The sequence below is a fragment of the Bombyx mandarina genome, chromosome 26 (genome assembly GCF_030267445.1).
Source record: "Bombyx mandarina strain Sakado chromosome 26, ASM3026744v2".
NCBI lineage: Eukaryota > Metazoa > Arthropoda > Insecta > Lepidoptera > Bombycidae > Bombyx > Bombyx mandarina.
In genome coordinates, this window is record NC_143232.1 from 1,252,437 (window position 1) to 1,275,176 (window position 22,740).

The 22,740-nt window shown below is 38.9% G+C and overlaps 1 protein-coding gene across 1 annotated transcript in view; it reads right to left on the reverse strand.

Moving 5' to 3' along the window:
- Window positions 1-477: 477 nt before the first annotated feature.
- Window positions 478-22,740, reverse strand: part of LOC114253104 (cilia- and flagella-associated protein 58) — a 69,335-nt gene continuing 47,072 nt past the window's right edge. Inside the window, exons 16-19 of the mRNA XM_089738867.1 lie at window positions 16,062-16,219; window positions 5,340-5,457; window positions 2,896-2,962; window positions 478-1,328 (exon numbers count right to left, since the gene is read on the reverse strand). Of these exons, the coding sequence (XP_089594993.1) occupies window positions 1,150-1,328; window positions 2,896-2,962; window positions 5,340-5,457; window positions 16,062-16,219 (522 nt within the window). The 3' untranslated portion in view covers window positions 478-1,149. The remainder of the gene's footprint in view (window positions 1,329-2,895; window positions 2,963-5,339; window positions 5,458-16,061; window positions 16,220-22,740) is intronic.

The window sequence follows — 22,740 nt, forward strand, 5'->3', positions numbered from 1 at the left end:
AACTATTGTTTTCGGATTAATTAAAAAAAAAACATTGTGTTTTATTTATGATATCCCTTCATGTATGCGGCCAAAATATAAAGAAATATTCCGAAATATTGTATAGTGAAGTGAACGTCCAGTGAATATATCACTGTTCCTTTCTTACACTCGCACCACCATGATGACGTCATTATGCCTTGAGTGTGTCTTATGTACCCACACTATCAAATTAAAAGGGTCAAGGTAGAAAATTCTCGAAATCTTTTTAAGCTAAATTAAAAAAATTGGTATGGAATTGCACAGAGCCGGCAACATTTAAACGTGGCAAGCTAGAATCAAGTGATTGCCAGCAACCGACTCCAGACCCCCGCGTCTGAAACCGATTCGCTACTTCAAAAGATCGCATCACACACGACAAAACTACTTTCTTTCTGGAATAGTCTTAAAGCAAAGGGGTCATGGACTGAATGTCACGTGTTTGAAATAACACAAGTAAAAGTAATATAAATTTAATATAAATATTTTAACACTAGAAAACATTCCAACTAAAATTATCACAATAACAATCTCATATTTAACATAAAAACATTTGGTCCAAGGGATCAGACACACCTTCAATACAGATGCCGCTAAACTAATTAATTTTGGCATTACGTTAGATGAACAAAGGATACAAAACATGTTTAATAAATAACATTAACTGTATACATGCTGTGCCCATGATATTATCATTGTCCATGATTATGCATTTTAACAGATTTTATAATTCAAGACGAAGCTTAGTGCTAAAGTCCTAGAAATGTACATACATGTAGAACATTTTGTATGAAATTGAGCAAATTGCTACAAGAAGCTCCTGAAACACCATCTGCATTTTACATTGGGCTTAACTCATTGAGAGTACGAATATGTTTAACATTAGAATCCTGTAGCGTAATGTAACGTAAAAAAAAAAAGAAAAACACGTTTACTAAGATTGATTTTTCTTTCCCGAGCATTTATAAAAGTTGGTACCTACATGGACGATCGCCATTGACAAGTATTTTTAAAACAGGCAACATTAATACTGATTTTTTAACATTTCCTCAATCTATCAATGTTATGTAAAAAAAGGGGAAAGAGGAAAAATACACACAGAGACAATTAATTGAATTAATGATTCTCGAATTATGAAATCGGCGGAGCAGGAGTTGTGACGGGCGTCGGAACTTTTAATCTTCTCGCTTCGTCTGCATCGAGTGCCCGCTTCATCTCGTAGTATTTCTGTTTGTACGATTGAAGATCCGCGTTCAAACGGTCTAATTCAAGACGAAGATCTGTCGCTTGTTTCTCGCGCATGCTTAGTTCTTGAATGAAACAAAATCTATATATTAATACGTGAAGCAAAAACTTTGTATCCCTCTTTACGAAAATTGCGCGGACGGAGGAGTACGAAATTTTCCACACTTATAGAGAATATAGAGAAAAAGTGCACAATGCTAATATTTTTTTAAAATAATGCATAAAAGATACATTAAATCAATAAAGAAAACATTACACACACTACATACCATGTATTTGACGCACACAGGCATGCATACTATTTATTGTCAAACTTTTGCTCTTGACGTCTGTTGTCAAATTGAGAATAGATTAAATATTGTTTGTCTTTTTTTTTTTAAGAGATTTTATGACCTGGTAACTAAGACCTTTAAGTCATGTCTTATTTTACTTTATTTTTTTAATTTTATGAAAAACTAGCGACCCGCCCTCGCTTCGCTTCGGAAACATTAAAACACACATGAAACAAAAAAAAAAAAAAAAGTAGCCTATGTTCATCAGGGACAATGTCGGCTTCTAATGGAAAAAGATTTTTTCAAATCGGTCCAGTAGTTTCGGAGCCTATTCGAAACAAACAAACAAACAAATCTTTCCTCTTTATAATATTAGTATAGATGATAATATGGAGTGAAATGAAATGAAGATGATTAATTTGAGACATTAATCAACTAGGATGAAATTTAATGAAATGAGATGATATGGGATGAAATATAATCGCAGTAAAATGGTGGTCATTTACTGAGATTTTTTCAGTGGACTTTTTGGAGGAACCCGAGAAGTTACGTCCAGCAGCTTTGTTTCATTTTCCCACATTTGTGCACTTTCACAGATATTAAACAGTTAATAAACCACCATTATTACACATTTAAACCTGAAGAAACACTAAATAGACAAAATAAAACAACAATAAAAAAAAAATCACACAACTTCACTCCTCGCGTTCCCGCCAAAAAAGTCATTGTTTGTCTTTATTAAAAAAAATTATAGAGTACCCTTGGCGAAATTTGTGATTAAAGAAGTATAAAATACAATCATAATAGTGTACAAACTTACAATTCCAATTAATTATAGTCGAGTTTCGACTACTGCGGGACCTCTAGTATAAGTAATAAGGTCTCATTAAAAACGCAATGTGACCTAGGGATGGTAACACTATTAATCTTTTGTATTTGCATTCAATAAGGTTGAAATAAAATCAACATAACACACGCTTTGTATTTATAATACATGTATTAGCAAGAATAGATTTAGTGGCAAAAAAATAGTGTGCATTTTTGTAATTTTAGAAGCTTTTGTGATCAGTGTAACATCAAATGCAAGAAAGTAAAAAGTAAAAAAGAAATGTAACCATATTTGCTAATGAAATTTAGACCAGTCCTTAATTTCATAATCATTGTAAAATTGTATTTCCTTATCCTTCCGCACATATTGCATTTGAAAATTCTAGCTTGGAGCCATATAATATGGAATACGGAATCTACATTATCATTTACATAATTTAACTAAAGCAAAATCACATAACACCGCATGTCTTAATTCCGAGACCACGTATGATTTTAAATGAAACAAATCAAATTAGGCCTTCAAACTTACCAGCAATGAGACACTTCATTTTAGATGTTCGCTGAGCCAGCGCCCTCTGTGTTCTGTTTAATGTTTGCTGAAAACAAAGTTAAAACTAGTGTTCGCCCAACGATCGAAATTCGACCATATATTTTTTTCCCTAGCTAAACTGGAGAGCCTTGAGAGGCTATTTCAACGTAACCTTAACTAGTAGGTGAGCTCACGGGGCTCAAAACTGACGACGTTGCTAACACGAACCCTAGCAAGAGCCGTGCTTCGTAGAATCTACCACCGGATCGGAAACGCGGCCCACTGAGAAGATCCGGCGAGAAACTCGGTGGGCGTCGACCATAACCACCGAGAGATCAAGGTGTAGATTTTTTTTATACAATAATTATTTTCTTTAGTTTCATTATTGAAATTTCTTGCCGTGGTGGTACAAAATGATTTGACGAATATTACTTCGATACAGAACAAACAAACTTAAAAGAAATCCGGTAAACAAACAGGAGAAAAGGGTACTTAATTGTGTTTATTTTAGGCCTGTTTACATAATTTAAGAATTATTCTCAAGTGTGTTGTGCAGTACGAATTTCCCCAGACATATCGGTACCTGCCTGCAGTATTTCAACCTTGGCATGTTCTCATCCTTTGTTATAAACCCGTCTAATATCTTATCCTTTAGGCCAAGTCGACTTTCAATGTGTTTTCAATGTTGATACAAAGCCATGCTTTTATTTCGGAGCAATTATTTCCCGTTTCAACTTTAATAACGGTCTTTTGACGCACGTTTTATCGACAACAACCACCAAATAAGAACGTTGGATTAGCGAAATAATAAAAACAAAAAAAAACTATCTCAAGGTCCCTAATGCATAGGTTCGGTCGAAAATCGTATGATGATCACTTTATAAATAGAGAATAGGCATATAAATTACAATATCAAAGAGTAGCCGCGTGGACATTAATAATTTGATTTTCCGCAAATGGCAGTAATTAATTTTTATTTAAGACTATTACGATTACATATTTAATCGTTGCATATCGGAAAAAAATATGTTTTTATTTATTTATTTTTTAATTCGCATTTTTTAGCTTTACCTATCTACGAAATGGGATCGTTCAAATATCAATTTTCCCTAACTTCAAGACCTAGGATTAATATGAAAATTTGTATACGTGTCCAGGACCGAGGAAAAAACGATTCAGCGTCGGAACGGTACTTAGATAAGGCTATGCGTCATGATAATCGCCTTATCGTTGCCGCCGCTGACTACTCCCCTAATCCTGATCACGCAGGATCCAGTCACCGTCGACGCCCTAGACACGTCCTTACGGATCCATCAGATCAAATAACCTTTGCATTAGACGCCTTCAGCTCTAACACTAGGAGCAGGCTTAGGGACCCCGGTAACCGTACTCGTCGAACTCGTCAAAGAGTTCGCCGTGCAACCTAACCCATGAATCAGCTCGCTGAGTTTCTCGCCGGATCTTCTCAGCGGGTCGCGATTCCGATCCGGTAGTAGATTCATTCGCGAAGCAGCTGCTCTTGAGTTGTTAGGTCTCCTTTGGAGGCGTTCGAGTAGCTATTAGCAAATCCCACCCCTTCTGGCTGAGCCTTTGCTCGCCCACCTGTCCTGGTAAAACTGGAAAGGCCTCCGGGCCACAAGTAATCCTTCAATAATAAAAAAAAAAGGAAAAACGAAAGGCCTTATTACTTTGGCCTTTGGCCACGGTGAAGGAATAACATCGTGTAATAGAAATGAAATCCGCAAAATTATAATTTACATAATTACTGGTGTAAGGACCTCTTGTGAGTCCGCGCGGGTAGGTACCACCACCCTGCCTATTTCTGCCGTGAAGCAGTAATGCGTTTCGGTTTGAAGGGTAGGGCAGCCGTTGTAACTATACTTGAGACTTTAGAACTTATATCTCAAGGTGGGTGGCGCATTTATGTTGTAGATGTCTATGGGCTCCAGTAACCACTTAACACCAGGTGGGCTGTGAGCTCGTCCACTCATTCAAGGACAAAAATAATCATCATCATCATCATGCTTTCCTATTACCCTCTGCTGGGGTGTAGGGCTCGAATCAAATTTTTCCATTTGTATCGGTCTTGGGCAGTCTGTTCTAGCTCCTCCCACGTCATGCCCAAGACCCCTAGCTCCTGCTCCACCGAGCGACGCCAAGTTGTTCTGGGGCGGCCTCTCTTCCTTTTACCAGACACTTTCCAGGTCAGTGCTCTCTTTGATAGGTGTGTATCGGGCTTTCTCAGAGTGTGACCAATCCAATGCCACTTCCGCGTAAGGATCTCCTTCTCCATTGGTGTCTGCTTAGTGACAATATAATACAATATAATGAGACAAAAATAATAATAATAAAAATTACGTTTCCTTCATTTTTTGGCGGTGTTAAATATCTGTGCGCAAATAAATAGAAAATAAGATAGTGAAATAGCTTATGAGATGTTGCACCTGTATCTCCGGACTAGGCTGCAGCGCCAGCATGTCCTTGACGGCAGAATATAAGTTCCTGGTCTCTTTCAGTTCGCGATCTTTCAGTACCAACATTTCGCTTTGGGCTAATACCTTCCTGCAAATTGATACAAGAACAAAATTATATTGAGTAAAACGTAACCTGATCCAGTAGGCCGCTAGGGATGTTATAAAGTACATAGAAATACCTGCACTAGATTGTCAGATCTAAACGCGAATATATTTCTTCAATTCGATCTTTAAAAAATGTGACTTCTTTAAATTTTTACTATAAACACAATTTTATGGATGGACATATTTATAAATAATACAACAGTAACAGATTAGTTATTCCCAAAATTATCGTTAAGTAGAGGGTCCTTATGATGCGCTTATGTCTCGTTCGATCGTGTGCTCATGGTTATCGCCACTTAAGAATATAGAGTACAATAGACTTCAGTGCCTTCAGCTCACGACCCTTTATAAACTTCGTTTGACGAATTAATGTCACATCACTAATGAGCACTGACGGCTAGCGCTATAAGGGCTCATTTTAGGATCGGATGCTACGTGGAAATAAAGATCTATGCAAAAATAATTGTGGACAAGGGCAAAGGTTCTAGATAATAGCGATGAACTTTGCTCCAGTTGTGGGTAATTTATAAGGATGACGGGATTATCGAAAATAATTCCTCCGAAAAAATCTTACAGAGAGACATCCGAGACAAGTTCTGCAAGTCGTTAGATTCTAAAAATACTTATATGAATACGTGACAATCAATTTTTAGAAACCTAATTAACTTGGCACAGTGAATATACACCGCGGGATTCAAGAGTCCGACGTCAGAAATCATATTTCGATATTACTCTCTCTGTTCTTCCCCCGATATCAGTTTTACGAGCAACATCTAGAATCTTCTGTCATAGTCTCTGAAGAGCCTTGAAAAGCGTTGGATGTCGATAAGTACATCATATGCCCAAGTATTTCCGGTGTCATCGCTTTAATGATTGATTAAGTATGAATAATTTAACATTCTATCAAACTGATGAGCTAGTTATTTAATAGCTTTTTTATTAGTTCTTAATTCAATATAATGCTATGCATAGTTTAATCTAAATAGCAATATATTATTCATAGAATTAAATGTAAATTTATTATGTAGAGGTGAAAAATTATATAAATATGTCAAAGTATCTAAATGTCAAATGTCAATCATTATCATATTATGAGTCAAAGGAAAGTATTTTATTTGGGATTAGAACACTAATGTAATTTTAATTATTGAAATAAAAATAAATAAAAAAACACTTAAGAGCCAACAATAAAACAAAACAAAACATGACCTCTAAACCGAAAAAAAAAACCCCAAGTGTGTTAGGTACTTCTAGTACGCATGTATCGGAAGCTTACTACTCTATTCTGCCGTGCTTACGATAAATACAGTAAGTCACATTTTTGTCGATATTGAGTTAAGTATATATTTGGAATGTAGAGATTGAGATCTACATTTCTGTATATTTAAAAATTTAAAATGTGGTATAGAAACGTAAATAAGCTTAAGCATATCTACAGTAAGAAACATTTTGCGCCAAAACATACTTATTATAATTGCAGTATGGGCACATACGGTTGATTTTTTCATAAAGTTTAAACCATTTCCTATGTATTGATACAGTAAGTAATTTTGCTGTTATTATTTTTAAGATATGAGTATTTTTCATCAAGTATCACTGAAACATATTAGCAGTAAGTACCACATACTATTATTATATTAATTGTTGAAAATAAAGCATTAGTTACTAAACCTTAACATATCTACAGTAAGTTGAACTTACTGTGTATATGATAAGTCAGCAAATTAAAATATTTATTTTTATGCATAGTCGTAACAACAGCAATATTCACTACTGTAATTATATTAAGGAATACTTCATATTATGCGTAGACTTGCCTGGAACATGTTAGGTAAACACGTTACTTGCTGCAAATATTATAAGGTGTTTAGTTAAAGTTCAGAGGGCTTATTTCATACTAATGTTTAAAACAGATCATAATATGAGATGTTTCAATCATTGGACTTTTTACAAGCCAAAATTATGAAGACCCAAAAGTTTCCTTAGGTGAAGTTTAAAAATAGTCCCAGAGGAATCACTGCAGATCGTAAAGTAGATATTATATAGAAGCTTGTACCTCTGATGCCTGAGAATAGAAGAGATTTTTGGTTAAACATTTCGAATTCTGCATCAAATCTATTAACCGAAGAGTTTTGAGTTCAGATTTTTTTTTTTAAATAACAGGGATTATTTAAATTGCCGTTTTGTTGTAATAGGTACCTACTTCGAATTGACATAGAACCTTCATGGTTTGAGATTTTTTAGTGAACATGTGTAACGTTCGATTATCGACTTTCAGTTTTTTTTTATTATTCAGCTTAGACAAGAAAGATGGATACTTTGAAAATTCGAGTGATTTTTTAATAAGAGTTCCGACGCGGGACTAACGCTTCAAAAGCAGGAGAAGGGACTACTAATGAACGCAGCGTGTGTTTTAGTTTAAACGCTTTCGTGATGGAAATTTTGATTTGAAGAACGAACCACGTGGATGACTGCCCACACATGTGAATAACAATGAATTGAAAGAGATGGTGAGAGCTGATCCGAGCTAAACTACCCAGGAATTAGCGATATGGTTTAATGTTACCTTATCAACAATATTGACTCATTTGCACCAAATCAATGAAATTTAAAAAAAATGGGAAAAATGGGTGCATTATGATTTGACTGATCTGCAGAAAGAAACGCGTGTTGAACCTTGTGTTGCCTTGTTGAATCGATACAGAAATGAAGTAATATCATGTGATGAAAAGCGATTCTTTACGATAACCGTAAGCGAAAAATGCAATGGCTGACCCCAGGTCAAACGCCGCAACAGTATCCTGAAGCAAAGCTTACCAATATATGTATAGTAATGGTAACTGTTTGGGGATCTCAACATGGTGTTATTCACTACAGGTTTCTCCGATCTGGTCAAGAAATAACAGTAAATGTCTACTATGCCGTACTCCGAACAATGATAGTAAAACTTGTAGTGAAACAGCCCTGAATCCTGAATCGGTCTTCACCATTACTGCTCTATGATGACGCGAGACCTCACACAGCACGAGAAACCGTTTTAACTCTACAGGAACTGCAATTAGAAACCATTGGTCACCCCCCGTATTTGCTAGACCTTGCTCCAACGGAATAAATACCATTTTTTTCGGATTTGGACAAGTTTCTAGGTGATAAAAACTTTTCGTCCCAGGAAGCAGTACAAAATGCTTTCACACAGTTTGTAGAATCTAGATCACCAGAGTTCTATCGCAAAGAGATAATTGACCTTTCTATTAGATGGTAGCAATGTATAGATAATAACTGTAGATATTTTGATTCAATAAATATGTTAAATGAAAAAAAAAACGAATTTCAATTTTTCAGGTCAAATCGGCAATTTTATACTTTAACCCCTAATATGCCTATATTATGTAAGCCTACATATTACTAGTCAATTAAAGGACATTTACTATTTTACCATAAACTGTTACACAGGTGCTAATATTATTGATTTGTAAGATTGACTGATTTGATAATTTCTTGTATCGAGGATTTCATAATCTACATAATAGTTTAGTAGTACATAATAACCGTCCTAAGAGGTTAAATGACTTATTAAAGATTATAAAGTACCTTATTAGATCAGGGTTGTGCAGCTGCGTTCTGTCAATCTACGTATTATTATTTTTATTATAAAAATTCCAAAAAGAACTGTATTAGTTTTTTTAGAAACAAAGTGTTTATTTTTGGTGGTTTTTTTATTCTCAATGCATAAAAAATTCAATAAATGGAACTGATTTTAAAATTTTATAGTCTTAACAAAGTTGTGTAATTATTCTATGAAGCTGTGATTTCATAAGATCTCTTTTGTTTCTTTTATCTACAAATAATATCGAGGAAGAGTAATTAATTATGGTTCCAGTGCTTTATGGTAGATGCCATAAGTTTACATATTGCTCATAGCTATAATTACAGTAAGTGATTAAGTTTCATTAGGCAAATTGTGCAATTTTTGTTATTCTATTTAAACATTCACCTCATTCCGTAATCATAATTGCAGTATGTAGTTCAAACTAAAGATTGTTACAGTAAGTCACACACTTACTGTACCAATGCTAAAAAAATGTTTTTTTTTAAATTATAAATTCCTTAATATAAATATTTTTTCAAGCTTTATAATTTAAATATTATTTCTGAATAAAAATAATAATAGGCAAATTGTTACAAAAGCCTATATTTATCTTAAAAAATTATAAAAACTTAGGTATGCTTTATACTTCGCGAGAAACGTCAAAAGTAAAATTGAAATCTTTAACCGCGTTTTTCTCAAAAGTGTCTCCGAGGCACTTACTGTATATATCACAAGCACGGCAGTATTGTTAGTCTAATCTCATTATTTATTACAAAAAATCATGAAATATACGAATTGCAAAAAAAAACGCAAAAAGTTTGTTTCCGTTAAGATTTGCATAATAATATAATTGTATTTATGTTTTATTGTTATTAGCTTCCAAATATTTCGTATGCATGTAGGTTTCTTTTTTTTTCTACCTAAGCTGATAGCTTTGATAGGCTATATCAGCGTCGCCTTAACTAGTAGGTGAGCTCACGGGGTTCAAACCTGATGACGTTGCTAACACGAACCCTAGCAAAAGCCGTGCTTCGCAGAATCTACCACCGGATCGGAAACGCGACCCACTGTGAAGATTCGGCGAGAAACTCAGTGGGCTGTGTCTGAGGGTTAATTTACTCGTCGAGCCCTTCGTCGCAAGCGACGGGTTCGACGAGAACGATGACCGGTGCTTGAGGTACCTAGAACCACCGTTAGTGGATCGGGAGGATCCGAGATGACGTGTTTGGGGCGACGTCGACTGCTTTCCATTCTGCCCACAGGATCGGGAATGTAGTTACCGGCGGCCACGATTCTCGTGTCGTGCCGCTTTATCGTAGGTTTCACTCTACTGCACCAACCAAGGCAGGTACCTAAGTGCCCAATATATTTAAGAGCTTTTTCTTATTATCATAAATTTTTAGGTACTGATCTTGTATAAGTTTCAATTAAACTTGTGTGTATAAGAAACAAAATATGTACTTCATATTATTATATTTGGAAAGCGCGAGTCCTGAGCTTGTTTTTTTAAGGAAGGAAAGAAGTAATCCTTCCTTCCTTCCTTAAAAAATATAAACTAAACTAAACTAAATAAATACACAACTTTAATATTGATAGCAAAATAAACTTGTCAGATTCCAAGACGGTAACACAAGCAGCACAGCCCGCAATGAGTGAACAAAAAAAAAACAAATATTAAAACAAATAACAGAATGACATAAAAATTCACATTTTAGATGTTTTTAAAAGGCAATGTCGTGTTTTCCTTTTCATAATCTCTCATAAATAACTCTTTTTATTTAATATTCCGACTTGCCATGTGAAAAAATAACGAAAATCTTAAGCTGTAGGTATATTTGAGAGAAAAACTTCATCGTCGTATATATGCTTGAGAAAGCTCGAAAAAAAACACTCGTGTGTGGCGGTCGGGTACAAAAACCCGTAAATATAAACACGCGTGCAACCTTTCCTTAATATATAATATTCACAGATTATGCATCAAGTAAATACCTATTTGTTATCTACAAACGAATAGATCAAGGAAATATGAAAATTTTCATTTACATAAATTTATTTATAGGAAGATTAATGTTCAAAAAATATGTCAATAGTTGCAAGTTTTTTTTAATTTTATTTTGCATTAATAAATCAGTGGGAATCGATGCGTGATTAAAAATCCGATACATTTTAATGACTTCGATTGAGTGCTTGATTAAAAAAAAGTGAGGAAAACATGGTTTTTTTAAATTTCCTATACGCTGTATTAAAATTATAAAATTTCAAACATAGCGAACACACATTAACCACATACAATCGCAAAAATAAAAAAATATTTTCAGTGTCTACGTGCATTTAGAAATGCCAAAAAAAATCAAATTAACAAATCTTTAAAATTATCAACCTTTTATTGAACAAAATATATAGGAAGATTAAATAAATTAACGAATAACTTTAATTGATAGAGCATAAATTCTCCCAAAATATTATTCCATAGGCAATTCTCATAGAAAAAATAAAAAAATTTAAAAAGAATTACAAGATAATTAAAAAAAAACAATGATTTCCAGTCAACACAGCGCGTCGATAAGTTAAATGACGGAATTAAACCTCCAATTATCGAAAGACGAAGGATGCTTAATTAACAAATACAATAGTCTAAATTTATTAATCGCGACCTCTGATTCCTTTGCAACGATAAATTACCTCTTGTCGTAAAAGAATAATTACAATTGTTTCGAAATTGTATTGTGACGTCATGGCTAATGGTAATGTGCATCGTGAGCCACCACCGGTAGTTACCATTGTTCTGTTTATTTCTGCCACGAAGCAGTCATGCGCTTAAAGACATCAGTTAAACAATACAACTAAGGATTCGAACTCATATGTATTTTAAAAGATTATCTCCCACTTTAAAAACTTTGAAAATCTCACAATTATATTTAATTCACAAGCGATTATACAATAAAATCTGCCGCCTCATGTCTCAAGGTGGGTGGCGGCACTAACGTCGTGATGTCTATGGGTTCCACTAAACACCGGACAAACAAAGAGCTCGCTCACCCAACTATGGAATGAGTTTTTCTCTAATTAATTATTGGTAAGCTATGGGCCTATTCCAACTTTGCGTAAACCGGTAGGTGAGCTCACGGGCTCAACCTGAGAGAATTGCTAACACTGGTCCTACAAGAGCAGTGCTTCGCAGAATCTACCACCGGCAGCGTTATCACGTATTTCGCAGATAATTAGCAGAAGACAAATATTGTGCAAATATTGCTGTCAACTGTCAATTTCGTATTACGGACTTACAACAAAAAAGCAGATTGCGGACCATCACTAGTGCTGCCTCTGCAGAGCGATCGGAATCGCGACCCACTGCGAAGATCCGGCGAGAAACTCAGTGGTTGTGTCTATGGGCTAGTTCACTCGTCGAACTTTTCGTAGTCCATGAACGAGTTCGACGAGAACGGTGACCGGTGCTTGAAGAGCCTAAAACCACCGAAAGTGCATCCGGGGGACCTGACAATAAAAAAAAACAACAAATTCGGAGGCAGCAACACAGTAGAGCAGAAGCATTTATATGTCGTTTATCTTTTGTATATCAAGTTGAAGGAACCCGCTCCTCCCCGCGACCTTTCACGGCTGGAGTCCCGCAAGGCTCTGTCCTATCGCCCCTCCTATTTAGTTTATTCGTCAACGATATTCCCCGGTCGCCGCCGACCCAGTTAGCTTTATTCGCCGACGACACGACTGTTTACTATTCGAGTAGAAACAAGTCCCTAATCGCGAGGAAGCTTCCGAGCGCAACCGTAGCCATAGGACAGTGGTTCCGAAAATGGCGCATAGACATCAACCCAGCGAAAAGCACTGCGGTGCTATTTCAAAGGAGAAACTTCACACGGATTTCCTCCCGGATTAGGAGGAGGAATCTCACACCCCCGATTACCCATACCGTGGGCCAGGAAGGTCAATCATTCCGCCCCCATATAAAATCAGTCCGCAATCGTGCCGCTTTTATTCTTAACAGACTCTACCCCGTGATCTGTAAGCGGAGTAAAATGTCCCTTCGGAACAAGATGACACTTTACAAAACCTGCATAAGGCCCATCATGATTTACGCGAGTGTGGTGTTCGCTCACGCGGCCCGCACACACATAGACACCCTCCAATCCCTACAGTCCCTGCTTTTGCAGGTTAGCCGTTGGAGCTCCGTAGACCTACACGACGACCTGGGCCTCGAATCAATCCGGAAATACATGAAGTCAGCATCGGAACGTTACTTCAATAAGGCTATGCGTCATGATAATCGCTTTATCGTTGCCGCCGCTGACTACTCGTCGAATCCTGATCACGCAGGAGTCAGTCACCGTCGACGCCCTAGACATGTCCTTACAGATCCATTAGACCCAATAACCTTTGCATTAGACGTCTTCAGCTTTAACACTAGGAGCAGGCTTAGGTGAAACTGGAAAGCCCTACGGGCCACCAGTAATCCCTCAATCCTAAAAAAAGTAGAGAAAAGGCACTTGCGTGTCGTTTATTAAAATCAAGTGAGAAATGGTACCTAAGTCGGTGTCTATTCAAATAATAGCCGTGGCTCAGTAGACTAAGTTTATTTTCCTTATTTGACGTAAGTATACTAAGACGTCAAGGTAATTAATTACTTAAAGTGGAAAAAACCTGTAAAAAAGGTCCGGTTCGATATAGATTAACCGCTATTCCGATGCAGACTTCGACTAATGACTCTCGGTACGCGATCACTGCACTTAAGCTATGCTGTGTCCTTAGTGCGAGTTTTTTAACGTTCTGTAGCGTAAAAGTTAATCCAACTTTGTATGCAGTTGGAGCAGCGCCCCTAGCGGCAAACGTAGGAACACGATCCCATTCCATACAAATATGAGCTAACTTTTACGCTATCGAGAACGTTAAAAAACTCGCACTAAGCACACTGAGCTGCTCCACAAAGTAATCTGTCCAATTAAAGAAACAACCTTTTCACAATTACTTTGCGACATTTCAAGCGCCATATTTTATTATGTAATCTATGATGGCGCGAGAATATCAATAGAAAAAAAAGTTTGAACATGTAAAATCATATGCGAGAATAAAAACTAGTTAATAGAGGTAAAATAAAGGAAACAAACTTACGAAAAAAAATAATTATTACATATAAAGATAGAAACGACATTTATAAAGTTCACATTTACCGGAAACGAAATGCTATCCAAATATTTAGTTTCTTTAAAACGTCAATGGTTTTCTCGTTTACACCAATTTATAGATATTGGTTTTAGACGAATCGGCGAGTAAATATGGACAAATCGTTATCGGGTATCGAGGAATTCAGCGCGTCAATGCACGCGGAGTAATCAACGAAGATTTGCATATTATGACGTCAACCATGATTCACTTCACAAACGCCGCGTTCTCCAGGCTAGGACTTTTCTTAATTTCAAGAATTTATTGTACATTCATCGGTTAGTGTCAGTTGCATAGTCAATATTATCAATATTATAAACGCACGAAATAAAATCTTACTTCAAAAGTAGATATCAATTGGTTTTTTTATTTGCCTTAATGGATGAAGAAAAATTGGTTGTCTTTAAAGTCGGTTTACGGACAAAAGATTGACGTTACATAATAGTCGCTTTATCGGTGCCGCCGGTGACTACTCGCCGGATTCTGATCACCCAGGAGCCAGTCACCATCGACGTTCTAGAGACGTCCATAAGGATTCTTCAGATCCAATAACCTTTGCATTAGACGCCTTCAGCTCTAACACTAGGAGCAGGCTTAGGGACCCCGGTAACCGTACTCATCGAACTCGACGATGAGATCGACGTGCAACCTAACCCATGCATCAGCCCGCTGAATTTCTCGCCGGATCTTCTCAGCGGGTCACGATTCCGATCCGGTAGTAGATTCATTCGCGAAGCAATTGCTTTTGAGTTGTTAGGTCTCCTTCGGAGGCGCTCGGGCAGCTGTTAGCAAATCCCACCCCTCTTGGCTGAGCCTTTGCTCGCTCACCTGTCTTGGGGAAGTCTCCGGGCCACCAGTAATATTTTAATCATTAAAAAAAAAAGTTTGACGTGATAACGTCAGTAGCAGAACTAGTCGAACGCTAGCTCTGACGTCACGCGAGAAGACAGATAAATGTGTCACAAGCCAACGCTTGGGCCTATCGTGCCTCTCTATCGCTTGTTCCGCGCTCTCGCTTGTTCCGCGCTCTCGCTTGCACGCTCACGCTCAGGCGGAATGTGACACTTTTGCGTGCATGCAGCCGGTGTTCATCGATTTCTAAGACGTTATCACGTCAAAACTCACGGCTACTTTGTGATTAAGTGTCTACTAATTTGCCTATAGAGATGTTAACGTGATTGCCGCTACCCAGTGGCTACCCAGTATCAAACACATATATAATATAAAAAAATAATTTAACTGTGTTATAATTAAAGCCATATCCTGCAACTTCTCAACTTTTTTTCAACTCTAATCTCTATTAATTAATCATTCGCAAAATAAGCAATATTTAAATCACAAACCAGAGAGCAGAGTTCATCCATATTATCTGGAACCGCTGCGTTCATCGACAGTGCGTTTCGAGAGGTCTCTTCTGCCACGTACTATCCGGCTTTGGAATGAGCTTCCCCTCCACGGTGCTTCCCGAGCGCTATGTCATGTTCTTCTTCAAACGAGGCTTGGGGAGATTATTAAGCGGTTGGCAGCGGCTTGGCTCTGCCCCTGGCATTGCTGAAGTCCATGGGCGACGGTAACCACTCACCATCAGGTGGGATGTATGCTCGTCTGCTTACAAGGGCAATAAAAAAAACCTCTTCTTCTTCTTTATCGTTTCCTCATTACTGAGGTTCGTGACCACCTTGGTCCAGTTTTTGCACTAGCTTCCTCCATTGGACATTGTCAAGGAGGCCACAAACACCAGCGTCCCGGGCGCCATTAAGCAGGCCGAATGCAGGCAACATTGGAGAAAAAAAAACTAAACTGTTACAAAAGACTAGGCTTACTTTTGCGTGAGGCGGAGCTTCTGTGTAAGTTGCACACTCTCGGGGTCAGTTCCTTGTAGCTTCCTCCAGCGATGCACGTTCAGCGGAGTCTCCAGAGCCTCCTCCAGGGCCCGCACCCGAAGTCTCTCCCTGCCGAGCTCACGTTCCAAATTGAATACCTGGAAAAGGAAGTATTGATGAGCTATAAATTACAAAGATTTGCTCATACCCGATCCTGTAGACCGAATGGTAAATAGTCGACGTCGTCCAAAACACGTCATCACGGATCCTCCCGATCCATTAACGGTGCTTTTGGGTACCACAAGCACCGTCCTCGAATTAACCCATAGACACAGCCCACTGAGTTCCTCGCCAGATCTTCTCAGTGGGTCACGTTTCCGATCCGGTGGTAGATTCTGCGAAGCACTGCTCTTGCTAGGGCCAGTGTTAGCAACACTCCGGCTTGAGCCCCGTAAGCTAACCTACATGTCAGGCTGAAGCTGAAATAGCCCCTTTCATTGATAAGGGGACATATTAAAAGACCCTACCAGAATTTTGGAATCGCGCTATCGAATATTGAGACACTATGATTCTGAATTTTAAAAAAAGCTACTACTGGCTCGAAGACAGAATGTTCCTCCTGTGCTATGTGTACCGGAAACATAACTACGTAATAACAAGTAGATCTGGTTTAACAAAGGTAATTGACCATCAGTCATCGAATCTGGATCGGTGGGACACTAATTTAAGGTCACTTACAATAAGGCCGGCTGAGCTGCTGAGCTTGAATCATTGGTTTTTATAATAACTTTGATACTTGTGCAAGAAAGACCTATATATGGGTAAACGAACTCAAGTGGCGAAATGTGGACCACGCGTCTGCCACCGCCAATAGGTCAGAGTCCTTAGATGTATTATAATATAGGCGTTATCCCAAAATTCCGACCTTTGCGGCTTCATCGATATAAGTAACACGGTTGCACCGATCAGTATTTATGATTTAAATCCGCTCTGATTAGGGAAATCAAAGTCAAATGATTTATTCAAGTCAATGTCCAAACGCTTATAAAGATAATTTACACTGCTAACGCTAACTTGTAGATTAGAGAAAATCCGGCACTCTGAATCGCGACCATTTTAAGATAAGTTTCCTTATATAAAAGTTATAAACTCCATTTAAACCTGTTAACTGCTCTTCTGGTTTGGCTCATGTCTATCGTCGTTGACGCTTTAGATAAGTCCTAACAGATTCATCTGATCCACTCACAGTTCTTTTGGAAGATACTGGTAGCAGCATCCAAAGCACAGGTCACTGTACCCGTCGAAATTGTCAAAGAATTCGACGAGAAACCTAGTCCATACCATTAGCCCATTGAGTTTGATTGAATCTTGTTAGCGGGTCGCGATTCCGATCTGGTAATAGATTCATCCGCGAAGTAGTTTCCCTCGAGCTGTTAGGTATTCTTCGGAGGCGCTCAGGCAGCGGTTACAAAATCCCATCCCTCCTGGTCGAATCCGTGCTCACCCACTGGTTTATCGCGTAGTGACACCACTGGGTTCGTTTTTTTTTAGTGCTCTTTTAGGCAGACGAGCATATGGCCCACCGCATGGTGAGTGGTTACTATCGCCCATGGACTTCAGCAATGCCAGGGGCAGAGCCAAGCAGCTGCCTACCGGCCAACCCGCTGCCTACCGTTGAAGTTCTTTCAGTCGTCCTTCCCCCAAACACCGAATTTAAATGCAGTTTTGTAATGAGCAGGAAACTCAAGGCTTGCCCTTTTTTAAACAAACGTCCACCGCAATACAGAAATGAGTACATAATATAATAATTTTTATTATTCCCTGTACACTAGTTACTCACCTTGCTAATAACCTATAATTTTTTTATTAACTGAAATGTAAGGCTTAAACTGTTTGCGCGTCATAAATATTTATGTAGCGAATTAATGTAATTAAAACTTGACATAACACTTAAAAAAATTACTGGAATATAGAACAGTAATTTGTTTTGGTAACTATTTAATTCTTGTTTCATAATGACCTCGATTAGATTAAATTTGAACCAAATTAAAACACGCACAAACTATAAAGCATAGGTTAAATAAATAATTAATGTCCTGTTTCTTTTTACACTGGACACATTCAGCGGATTGTGAATACTAACAAAAAAAATGCCAGTAAATATTTTACTTTAGCTTCCGCTGAATTATGTAAATGATTCGAATATTTTATTATTGTTATGTCAATTAATTTCTATAAATAATTATCGTTGAACTTCCGAATTAATTTAATGACACAGGAATAACATATTCACGTATTAAAATTTAAATGTTGAATATGCGTCATAACAGAATGAAATGAAAATTTGACTATCGTGAAACGATCGGATTGGGAGAGTCTAAGTTTGACCAATACAATCTGATATTTCCTGCGCTTTTTGCGAGTCGTAGCTAAAGACGCGTTTTTTGCTATCATTAAATTATTTCCGAAGATTCGGTCGTTAACACAATATTCGTTGACATTAGCACAATATTGAAATATCGACAAATAACGCCTTAGTTGTCTATGGCCACGAAATTTGTAAAGCAACTAAAACGTCGGAAATAATAAGACTATAGTAAAAATTAATTAAAATAGTAAAAAGTAGTTTCAATATAATCCGTGACTAAGTTTTCAACTAGATTCTTTTGCTTTCACGTTCATACGACTCACAATATAGAGGTGATGCCTTTTCCAAGAGTGTTTGCGGGTGCCGAGGTTGCTGACGTGGATAGAACGAGACCTCAGAGAAGAAAGCGAGCGGAAGTGTTTCCACCTCCCCAACCCTCCTCTGATCACCGATCTACACTGAGGTCCCAGACAATACTGCTGTACCCAAGTGCGGGTCTGAGGGGCTCAAATCCTTAGCAGGATAGCTTGGCAGTCGATCTCGGTATGCGGTCGTTGGAGGAACAAGAAGGGGAAAGGGATGTTAAAGGAACACCTAGGGATTTTAATCATAGGGGTACATTCCATTGCACATTCCGATATCGGTTCTCTTCCTCTCCCAGGAGATGGATGAAGCACTCTTAATGGATTTTCCCTTCTCAAAGAAAGTGCTTAGAATATGTTTTTACGGAGCCAATCATTAAAACTAGTATATTAGATGTTTTGTTTGCAGAATTATATTATTAAATTTGCCTAAAGCACATTAAACCTGTGGAGTTGAGTAAAGAAATAGGTTGGCTAATGACTTTTATCATTAGATTTAGGTGACTTTGTCGAGTTAAGACATTTTTTGGCCAAAGCTAATGTTAATTACCAACAATGTTTTTATCACTTACTCGTTTGTACACAAATAAGCAAAGACTATACAGTTAACTAACATTTTGTCCTCTGTTTGTCGTCTGTTTGATATCTATTGACAAGCTTCAGTTCAATCAATATAACAATTTTGGAAACTGATTTTTATTACTGTCATTGCAAGAAAATATGTTAATAAAATAAATAATAGTTTAAAAAAACCAACAAAATACGCTTTTATAGAATATCCAACTAAAAAATAGAAAATAAATTTTAATAAATTTGAATTAAAAATAGTGTAAAAAAAATGATTTTATTGTAAAAAAAGCGTGGGGTGCTTTTCAGGATATTATCAAAATAACCCTACTACTCATATCTGTTCATAAAATATTTATAACTACTGATACCATGTACTATAAATTTCATTTAAACTATTATTTATTTTTCATTTTTTAGTTGAATAGTAAATTTTTCAATATATTTTTTTTTATATTGAATTGTCATCGGTCCTTAATAAGTATACCAAATTTCGAGTTAATCCGACGTTTTGAAGGGGGTCAAAATCATGTTCAAAGATTCCGTTACAAACACACATACATCTGAAGCTAATAAAAGCGTATTAAAATAGATCTTCCTACCTATTTTTGCGTTAAAATCCTTATCAATTTCACGGATAGGATATCCATAATACAATGGCATGTTATTATCTATACTATTATCTTAGTATTGGTAAGTCGTTCAGGAACGCAATGCCAGGGATGGCCTCAAGCCACTTTCTAGCGAGAAAGACTATTTTAAAACCTCTTTTGATCAAGATCTTCTTCATTGCGTACCCACCAACAGGCCAAGATCATTTCATAGCCAAGTGGCACACAATAGGAATTATCTCTTGAAACGCCATGAGAACGATGAACGTGGCAATTCTAGGCAGAAGGGAAGGTGGTGATGCAGTAGTAAAAACAATATAGCAATTTTTTCTTGAACAATTCTTAAGATTTTCTTTACTGCAGTGTATTGAGTGAACTAACCCTTGGCCGACTTGAAGTCGTTACCGGGGTTCATATTATACATCAACAAGATAACTTGAAAAATTAGGTCAAGTCATTATACATCGGATGCCCTACCCTTCGGACCGGAACCCATTAATGCTTGGCAGCTTTTTTTTTTTTTTTTTTTTATTGCCTTTGTAGGCAGACGGGCATACGGCCCACCTGATGGTGAGTGGTTACCGTCGCCCATGGACTTCAGCAATGCCAGGGGCAGAGCCAAGCCGCTGCCTACCGCTTAATACTCTCCATAAGCCTCGTTTGAAGAAGGACATGTCATAGCGCTCGGGAAACACCGTGGAGGGGAGCTCATTCCATAGCCGGATGGTACGTGGCAAAAAAGATCTCTGGAAACGCACTGTGGATGACCGCAGTGGCTCCAGGTAGTATGGATGAACTCTACTCCGGTGGCGGGCGGTGCGATGGTAAAAACGAGATGCTGGTATCATCTCGAACAATTCCTCAGAGCACTCCCTATGGAACATACGGTACAAAATACAGAGGGAACCGAAGTCCCTCCGCAGACCCAGAGGCTCCAAACGATCCGAGAGAATGGGATTATCGACAATCCGAACGGCCCTCCTCTGTATGGAGTCAAATGGAAGAAGCTGGTATTTGGGAGCCCCGGCCCAGAGATGGGAGCAGTACTCCACGCGAGGCCGGACTTGTGCTTTATAAAGCAAAAGTCTTTGTCCAGGCGTGAAGTACCGCTTCGCTCTGTTGAGGACTCCCAGCATTTTGGACGCCAACTTGGCTTTGCCTTCCAAATGACTCCGAAACTGGACATCGCTCGAAATGTCGACCCCAAGTATCCCGATACTCTCGGAAGGTTGCAGGGATACTCCTTGGAATTGCGGCGCCATGACAAAGGGGTCCTTCTTCGCAGTGAACGCGCAAACCTGTGTCTTCAACGGGTTGAATTGAACTAAGTTCGATTCACCCCATTTGGAGACTCGCCCCAGAGAGTTCTCTACTTCAGACACAAGTTTTGATCCTCGGGGATTCCGTAAGATGGTAACTTCGATAGAAGTGCCCTATGCCAGACCCTGTCGAAGGCCTTCGCGATATCAAGGCTCACAGCAAGAGCCTCGCCCTTGCTCTCCAAGGCTTCAGCCCACCTGTGAGTAAGGTATACAAGAAGATCGCCAGCTGAGCGACCGTGACGGAAACCGTACTGTCGGTCACTGATCAGCTGGCGATCTTCAAGATACTTCAGGAGTTGTGTATTTATAATTCGCTCCATCACCTTGGAAAGCAAGGAAGTTATCGCGATAGGCCTGTAGCTCGATGGGTCCGACCGGTCACCCTTCTTGGGGATAGGGTGGACGTGGGCGGTCTTCCATGAAGACGGAACCCTGTTAGTGCAATAAGAGAGGCGATACAAACGCGTTAGCGCAGGTGTCAGCTCAGGGGCGCACGTTTTCAAAACCACTGCGGGGATGCCGTCTGGCCCACTCGACTTATGGACGTCCAGGAGTCTGAGCTCCCGCCTGACTGCACACTGTGTGAAGCAGATTTCCGGCAGGGAGCTATCACACCGGGGGATGTTCGGTGGTGTGGCACCCCCGTCGTCCACAGTCGAGTTCGAGGCGAAGAGTTTGACCAGAAGGTCAGCCTTCTCTTTCGCGCTGTGGGCCAGATTGTCATCGGACTTGCGCAGTGGTGGGAGACTAGACCTGCAGAAGTTTCCTTCTGCAGCTTTGGCGAGCGACCAAAAAGCACGGCTCCCGGAGGGATAGCTCTTCAATCGCTCGCCAACTCTAGCGACGTGCTCCGACTTCGCCTTGGCAATTACCTTCTTGTAGGACCTGGAAGCGGCGTTATATTTCCGCCTTTCCCCTGAGATGTTAGGATCCCGACGTCTCCTGGCATTATCCCATGCCACGTATGCGGACCGCTTGAGGTGTGCAGCATCCCTGCTGGCATTGTTATACCAGGGTCTGCTGCGACCCCCAACGGGCACTTCAGAGGAGGGAATAAACAATTCCATCCCCTGGAGCACCACGTCTTTAAGACGGTCCGCACAGACGTCAGGATCAGCAGAGGAAAAGCAGAACCGCCCCCATGGGTAGGATGCGTAAAATTCACGCAATCCATCCCAGTCTGCTGACATATACCGCCAAACTCTTCGATACCCGGTCGTCGTTCGACGATCAGGACGAGAGAGTGGTACGGCAGCACGAATAAGGCAGTGATCAGACGATCCAAGCGGAGCGTCGACCACCACACTGTATCCGGCCGGATCTGTGGTCAGCAGAAGGTCCAACAAAGAAGGCTCGTGCCCCTCGATATCTGGGACACGGGTGGGCTGTGTCACCAGCTGGGAGAAGCCGTAGGCCAAGGCGAAATCGTAGGCAGTCCGACCCGGGAGG